Below are 8,259 nucleotides of genomic sequence, written 5' to 3' on the forward strand. Positions count from 1 at the left end.
TTGGTTGATGAAAAATTATTGAATGCTATAGTATTAGGTAGGGTTTAGGGTACTGGGTGGTGTGGGTTTGGATTTTGTCAATGCTCTGTTTTCACATAGGGAATGAGGGTGTTTTTACAATGGCAATGTGATGAAGTATCTGTTTTTAAACAATATTGGATTATGTTGTACTGTGGTTTGTTGATTATATTATAAGTAGCATACATTAGATAAATTGTGATACTTGTTTTTCACTGTAGATGGAAAAATTGCTGGATATCATGTTCCACCATGGTGGGACCTTTAAGAAGAATGATGATGGAAAATTGGTTCACTCACCTGACAATAGAAGTTGTTTAGGAGATTTAGATGAGGATACCCTAGATGTTTTTTTCGTGAGAAACTATTTCAAGGAGCTGGGGTATGACAAGGTAGTTGAGTGCTGGTGGCTGGTTTCTGGAAGGAGCTTGGAGGTGGGACTGAGAGCTCTGACAAGTGATGATGAACTAAGGGAGATGTGCTTCCATGCAGAGAGGAATGATGGAGTAGTTGATGTGTTTTTTGAACATGGAGTTTCCACACCTGAACTGATGGAGGGAAAAAGGGATGTGATGTTACTTGATTATGAAGTAGAAGAGTTTTCACATGGTGACTTACAGAGTAACAAGGAAACACATGTGGATACCTCAAATCAAACCCCAGTTGACAAATCGACTACAAACCCAATTCCAAATCTCTCAACTACAAACACAATTCCTTCTACTACAACTCCCATTCCAAACCATCCTGCTGCTGACCCCCTCACTACAAATCCCACCAATGAAGAGCTCAACCCCATGGATGAACCTGAAAATCTCAAACCCAATTATAGGCCCAACCCAAAATTCAGTAGAAAATCCAACCCAGCTCCCATTGTGAAACATAATCAGAAGCCAACTCCAAAGCCCAAGAACCTTCTGAAGCCCAAGAAAACTCATTCAAAGTCCAAGTCTAACTTCACTTCCAAACCCAAACCCAAATTTAACCCACCTAAAAGAATAACAAGATCTCAGGCAAAGGGAAAGAGCACTAACAAAGACAAGGGACCTCTTCATGTGGATTTAACTGTCAATGAATCAGGAAGTAGTGATGGCAGCTCTAGCAATGATGAAGAATTGGTTGCAAGAGTTTCGAAACCAATTAGGAAAGAGGTCAAAAAGGTTCAAAAGAAGGCAGGCATGGCTAAAGGGAAGGAGAAGATAGGAAAAGATAATATAATGCAAGATGATGATGCAATAGTTGAGGATTTATCAGATGTAGAGGTGGACCTGGGTTTTGTAGGAAGTCCAGGTGAAGGAATTTGGTATGAAGCTCTCGACCCTGGTGCAGAATCTGATGGAGCCAACTCCTAGCACTCGGAGGAGATGAAAACTCCTCCTAACTCTGAGGATGAGATGGAATCCGATGGGGATTCAGATGAATTTCCCATATTCCAAGGGGGCCAAAGGTTTGGTGAGCTGCAACTTCAAGTGGGCATGAAGTTCAATACTAAACAAGAATTCAGGGAGGCTGTGAAAGAGTTTACCATTCAGGAGGGAAGGGGGATTAAGTTCGTTAAGAATGATAATATCAGGTGTAGGGCAGTTTGCCAAGTAGAAGAGTGTGCATAGGTTGTGTATGCTTCAAGAGATCATGAGAACTGTTGCTGGCAGATAAAGACATTTTATGATGATCATACATGTCCAAGAAAAAATTCAAATAGGGCTGCAAACAGAGCATGGTTGGCTAGTAGGTTGGTTAAAAAGGTTAGAAAGTATCCTAATTTCAAGCAATGTGAGACTGCAGTGTACTTTAGGTCGAAATGTGATCTAATTCTGCATAGAAACTCAATAGCTAGAGCCTTGGCCGATGCAAGGAATGTTGTTTATGGCGATGAGAAGGCACAGTATGCCTTGTTAAGGGATTATGCTGAAACGCTTCTGACAACGAGTCCCGGATCTACTGTAAAGATTGGGGTGATTCCATTGCCTGATGGACAAGTCATGTTTGAGAGAATGTACGTTTGCTTGATGGTTGCAAGAACGGGTTCAGATCAGGGTGCCGCCCACTAATTGGACTTGATGGTGCATTTCTGAAGACACAGATTGGAGGCCAGATATTATCAGCTGTAGCCCAAGATGCAAATCATCACATATATGTGATTGCTTGGGCTATAGTGAATGTTAAAAATAAGGAGAACTGGAAGTGGTTTCTTGAGCTACTCCACGAGGATTTAGGAGACTATAAGGCAAACGGGTGGTGTTTCATATCTGACATGCAGAAGGTAATCAATTCCTAAATTTAACTTGTTGTGTTATTCAATTATCTACACATTTGTTAAATTGTTCATTTTCTGGACTTTATGATACTGGACTATATGTTACGTTGTTCAATTAGCTACACATTTGTTACGTTGTTGGTTAATTCTTGGATATTGCAACCATGGTGTGATACTGATTGATCATATTTGGACTTCATAAACTATATAAATCTGTGTTTATCATAAATTTACTGAATTTTGCATAAATATGTGGAAGTGGTTGACCCTACTTAAATAGTCTGGATTATATAGTACTGTATGAGACTGGTTCATTCCATGAAAAATAGTTCCATGAGCCATGGATATTGCTTGACTGTGTGGATAACTCATATTATTGATTTACGCTTAAGGAATTTGGTTTCTGATACATGTGTTTGTGCTAAACAGGGATTGATTTCTGCTGTAGAAGATGTCATGCCACAGGTCCATCATCGTTTCTGTGTATGGCACCTGTGGCGAAATTTCAACAAACAGTGGAAGGATCTTGAGCTGAGGAGACTTCTTTGGGATGCTGCTAGGTCAACCACGCTTCAAGACTTTATTGATAACATGGACAAAATAAATAGGGTCAGCGAGGAGGCATGGACATACCTGAACAAGTGGCCAATGCATTCATGGACAAAGTCTCAATTTAGCCACAGGCCAAAGCTGGATAATATTTGCAACAATGCCTGTGAGGTGTTCAATGCACGAATCAAGGAGGCTAGGAGCAAGCCAATCATCACATTGCTTGAAGAGGTAAGAATGTTTGTTATGCGATCGATTGCAAAGAATAAAGTAAAGTTGAACAACCACGTGGGGAAACTACCTCCTGTTATTCAGAGCCGATTGGAAAAGGTTCGCAAGGAATCAAAGAATTGGGTTCCTATATGGACTGGAGATGAAGAATATGAAAAATTTGAGGTCCATGGACACCCAACTAACATGGTTGTTGATTTAGGCAAGAGACTTTGCACTTGTCAGTTCTGGATGTTAACAGGTGATATTATATGCCCTTATACCAACTTTATTCTATTCTTTATTATGAATCGCTATACGTCATTGATTATATTGGCTGCTGTGGAGTTGATCATTTCTTGGTTTATTCACTATAGGCATTCCCTGTGTTCATGCTTGTGCTGCTCTTGCACGGGTGAACAAGAGACATGAGGACTTCTATCATCCCTTAGTCACCATGGACTCATACAGAAAGACATATGAACATCACATCAATCCTCTCCTAGCATCCCTATGAAAAAAATCAGCCTACAGTCAGTCCCAAACTCCTAACATTAAACGTAGACTTGAAAAATTGATAACCAAAAGACGAAAGGATGCTGATGAGGGTACTAGTGGAAACAAGAAACCTAAGGGAGCCGTTACTCTAAAGAGACAGCTAAAGCCGTTCACATGCACATACTGTGGAATAAAGGGCCACACCAAGAGGGGATGTAAAAAAAAAGAGCCGATGAACTAGCTGCTGCGCTTGCTGCTGCAGCAGCTGCTGTGGCGGCAGCCAAGTCCAAAACTGTCCCAGCTGAGAGTACACCTGCAGCTGAAGCTACAAACACCTCTAATGTGGTACCACAAGTAGATGAAGCTCCTCCTGGTGTAGCTGTCCAGAATCATGCTCAAGTGGAGGTTACCGAGATTGACTTATCCCAACCAAATTATGGTGGACACAAGATGAGGTATATGTATGGTATATATAGTCTTCTGACATTTTTTTAATTGCTCTTATCATCTTATTAGTTTTATAACTTTTCTCATCAGGTCCCACTACCACCACCACGAACAACAAGGCCAGATAAATTGCCAACAAAAAGGAAGAACTCACCATCACCAGTATCTGCTTCTCTTGATCCCATGCAAGGAGCAAGCGCAGCAACGTCTTTTAGGTTGGCAAACTTTTTGAAGTTTGTTCCAACTCCAGGGTTTAAACCACCAAGGAAGAAAAACACTAAGTAATTGGATGTTGTGGCTGCTGAAGTTTGACTGATCACATATGGAATTTAGGCACTAGTTGTTTCCTTATTTTGGATATTTTCATTTAGGAGTAGCACATAACCACACTGTAATGGTTAATTTTTATTTTTGGTAGTTATAAACCTTTAAAATTGGGCTTATTTTATTCCTTTTTGGTGCTGTATTTTGGTGTTTATCAGCTGCTACTCCTTTGACAATGTTTGACAATATCTTAGTTATAATCAGAATATGGTTTTATCAATTTACTTGTTCTGTTTTATTTATTCAGTTTTGTTATTATCTTTGTAAACTATTTACACAGATCACACCAATAATTCAAAGATTGCCCATTCATTCTTAAACAATACACAACTGTTACATTTTAACAATCACAACCACTACAACAACTAACAGGAAAAAAATCAACAACCCTAACATTTGTATTACATATTTCTGGCTCCTTAATTCAGCCTCCAAATTGCCAATCCTCACTGCAACACTCACGCTAATTTCTTCATTGTTATATGCTGCAGCTTCTTCAAAATTGCCATTATCATCTTCTACAACATCTGCTCATCGAAAAAATTCACACCACCGTTTTCCACTACACTGTCACCAGTAAATTTAAGGATTCAGGAGTTGAACATTACAAAACAGAAACAACATCTCTTAGACTCAAACTCACATTATAATTCGGACATCCGAAGAAGGGTTTGTCTGGGTGGGCATCTGTTCCAGACCATCGGAGCACAGGGCGTTTCCCACACCCACAACGATCTGGAACTCGTGAGGCTCTGCTGCGACTAGGTGTCCTTGTGGTCGATCGAATAGAACTCTCGTCTCCCTCATTTGCACGTCCAACCATGGTTAAACCCAACACAGCAACGACGAATGAATCGAACAGGGAAGAAGAAGAAGAAGAAGAAGAAGAAGAAGAAGAAGAAGAAGAAGAAGAAGATGATGATGATGATGATGATGATGATGATGATGATGATGATGATGATGAAGAAGAAGAAGAAGAACGAGTCATACGCTACTCCTTCAGCAGTTAGGATTAAAAAGGGACTCAGGGACCACATTGGGTTACAAACTTTCCATGGGCCACGTCAGGTAACCGTTACTTCCTCCAGCATGGCAAAAAAATGCCACATCATTACCTCCGGAAAGGAGATTTGACGGAAAAGGGAGAAGGGACTCACTAGGTGCATTTTTTTCAATTTCAGAGACATAAATAATGCAATTGAAAAGTTAGAGACTAAATCGATGCAATTTGTGAATCTCAGAAAAACTCTATTAAAATTTAGAGTATCAAATAGGATCCCAATCTTTTATACTCGTTTAAAGATTACATATTTAAGTTTCACTCTTAATTTTAGATAAAAAAAAAATCACAGCGATTCTGATCTAAATCCAATCGCAGCTATTTACTCAATTATTATTTCGCAAGTAAAAAACACAAACACCTCTCTCTCTCTCTCTCTCTAGTTTATCTTTTTCTTTTCTTTTCTTTGTGGGACGGATAACAGAGCTCAAACACTCTTCCTCGTTTCTCAACGTCACAAATGGCGCTCTCCTCAGCCTTTGCGGTCACTGCAACCACCACCGCCGCCGCTGACACCACCAGCAGGAGCAGCTGGTGCATGAATTCCCTCCGTTCCACTCTCCCATCCCTTCCTCCTCTTCCTGCTTCTTCAATTCGCTTCCCTCACTCTCCTTCTTCTTCTTCCTCGCGAACGCTCCGAATTTCGCGCTCCAAACCCAAAGCGCTTCTTCCCTCTTTCACTGGCCTTGCCCCTCTCCACCCTCTCTTCCTCTCCGGTTCTTCCTCTTCAGGTAAATCTATACCCATCTTGCTTCAATTTCTGCTGCTTTAGCACTGTTTTTTAAATTACTTTCTTGCTTTTTATTTTTATTTTACTGTTTTGAACCCTAGTATATGGGAGAAGGCTCCTGACAATTCAGCTTCCACCAAAATATACTCCAATGATAGATTCTGTTATTGCTAAAGGATTCAGCAAATTGTTGCTTAGGAACTAATTTTTCATAAACAAGGAGGTAGATAGATATGATTGGTAGTACTGAGAAAGAGAAAGAGAAAGAGAGAACTAATTTGTTTTTCTCTTTGTCTCAATGTACTATCCCATCGTGTCCTTGGTTCCAAAAGCAGTCTTAATGATTGCTTTGTTAGTCCAACGGTGCAAGTTCATTGGGAAATCTTGGTTAAATATAATGTTCTAAGGCTAAATTATCAGCATTTTGATTTTTTTGGACCAAATTAGTGATTATCCGTTAGAGTATTTGATGAAGTTTTGTCATGAAGATAGGAATATATGTCTTTTGCTATCTCTTTTTATATCGAACAAGCAGTGGTTTTGCTTATTCGAATGGTGTAGCAGCTGTTCCCTTGAGCATGGTTGCAAGTCTGAGTATTTTGAATGAAAAGAACCAAAGCTGGGAAATTTTTGTTTTAGGCTTTTAGCCTATAGTGGATTTGCCTGGCTCACGCTAGATTAATTTAGGTACATTGGACTCTAGTTTTTAAATAAAAACAAGATCGTGTTAATTTGAGTAAACAAGGATCGTTTTATAGTCTTAGGGTCTATATATGTATATAGTGATCTTACTAAGTTCAAGCTACATTAACTTGGAACATTGACATGTGGAATTATGAATCACGGTGTTCTAGGTGCAAATAAGTAATGTGTTAGTTTCAGTTCACGCCAAAGTTGAGTTAAAATTTTGGCTGCAAGAGCTGCCCTATATTAGCTTGAGCATTTTATTTAATTTTGATGTATTAAAATATTATTAGTCCGCTGTTTATCCGTGAAACAGAAATGCTTAATTTTGCTCAGTGTCTCGTTATAAGTTTGTACTGAAACTGCATTTTGGTAGAAGTATAGCTGCGATTCGGCTACCGAATGTTCTACATTTGCTGCTTATATTAATGGCACGTGGTGTAAAATATTAGCAACTCAGCTACTTAATTTTTAGGGATGACTCTTCAATATCAAGAAGGTTGGTCCTTTGTTTTCTTTTTATTCCTCATTCCCGTTTGGAATTGATTGATGAACTTAATGGAACTGTGAAAGTTGTTACTGATGTGTATTCTGGTTAATATGTTTGAAGAAACTAATCTGATAGGAACCAATCTATAGCAACGTGTTGGTCTTGTTAGATCAAGTAAAGAAATGAGATCACACTGTCTGACTGCTGCAGAGATTGCTGTGTGTTGCTTCCTCTTGTACAAATGAGGCTTTGAAATATTGTAGTCGGATTCCACTGACTTCGATACTTTGAAATATTGTAGTCGGATTCCACTGACTTCGATACGCATTAAACACTACCTGCTTTTTCTCTTCTTGGTACAGAATTCACTGGCTTTGATCACTGTTTCACCATTATCGACAATGGTGGTCGTGTCTCTGCCATGAGGCATGGAAGGCGAGTGCCCAAACTCAACAGGCCCCCTGATCAGCGCCGAGCACTTATTCGAGGACTTACAACTCAGCTCCTTAAATACGGTCGCATCAAGACCACCAGGGCAAGAGCCAGCGCAATTAGGAAGTATGTCGATAAGATGATCACTTTGGCCAAGGATGGTTCTCTTCATAAAAGGAGGCAAGCCCTCGGCTTCATCTATGAGAAGCAGATTGTTCATGCTTTATTTGCAGAGGTTCCAGAGCGATATGGTGAAAGAAATGGGGGTTATACAAGAATCATAAGAACCTTACCGAGGCGGGGCGATAATGCACCTATGGCATTCATTGAACTTGTGTAGCCATGAGGCCTTGATTTGACTGCAATTACTGGTAATGGTAAATTGATGTAGGGTTGATAATCCATCCAATGCTAAGTTGATTCTACAGAGAATTTTCAATGTTTACTTCTATTTGTATTATGTTTTATTCTTTTACTCGTTCTCTAGTTTCATCTATTTCTTTATGTATGGAAAGATATGCTCTTTCTTGACGAGGAAGAAAAATTTTATTCATAAATCA

At 39.5% G+C, this 8,259-nt stretch overlaps 2 protein-coding genes across 2 annotated transcripts; both read left to right on the plus strand.

Annotated features, from left to right (window-relative positions):
• Window positions 1-1,382: 1,382 nt before the first annotated feature.
• On the plus strand, window positions 1,383-4,211 carry LOC107615083 (uncharacterized). Its single transcript, XM_088498770.1, has 6 exons — window positions 1,383-1,591; window positions 1,721-2,002; window positions 2,050-2,281; window positions 2,705-3,296; window positions 3,795-3,987; window positions 4,070-4,211. The coding sequence occupies exons 1-6, from the start codon at window positions 1,383-1,385 to the stop codon at window positions 4,209-4,211; spliced, it is 1,650 nt and encodes a 549-aa protein (XP_088354896.1).
• A 1,505-nt stretch (window positions 4,212-5,716) lies between these two features.
• LOC107618950 (Ribosomal protein L17 family protein) lies at window positions 5,717-8,259 on the plus strand. The gene is made up of 2 exons (XM_016321144.3): window positions 5,717-6,094; window positions 7,630-8,259. The coding sequence occupies exons 1-2, from the start codon at window positions 5,824-5,826 to the stop codon at window positions 8,037-8,039; spliced, it is 681 nt and encodes a 226-aa protein (XP_016176630.1). The 5' UTR covers window positions 5,717-5,823; the 3' UTR covers window positions 8,040-8,259.

Source organism: Arachis ipaensis, chromosome B9 (assembly GCF_059453495.1).
Source record: "Arachis ipaensis isolate K30076 ecotype BB chromosome B9, ASM5945349v1, whole genome shotgun sequence".
Classification (NCBI taxonomy): domain Eukaryota; kingdom Viridiplantae; phylum Streptophyta; class Magnoliopsida; order Fabales; family Fabaceae; genus Arachis; species Arachis ipaensis.

Coding starts and splice junctions, on each gene's coding strand:
- LOC107615083 (XM_088498770.1), top strand. CDS start 1,383: ATGAAAACTCCTCCTAACTCTGAGGATGAGATGGAATCCGATGGGGAT. Junction 2,282..2,704: donor TCATATCTGACATGCAGAAG/GTAATCAATTCC, acceptor TGTGCTAAACAG/GGATTGATTTCTGCTGTAGA. Junction 3,297..3,794: donor TCAGTTCTGGATGTTAACAG/GTGATATTATAT, acceptor TTGCTGCTGCAG/CAGCTGCTGTGGCGGCAGCC.
- LOC107618950 (XM_016321144.3), top strand. CDS start 5,824: ATGGCGCTCTCCTCAGCCTTTGCGGTCACTGCAACCACCACCGCCGCC. Junction 6,095..7,629: donor CTCCGGTTCTTCCTCTTCAG/GTAAATCTATAC, acceptor TTCTTGGTACAG/AATTCACTGGCTTTGATCAC.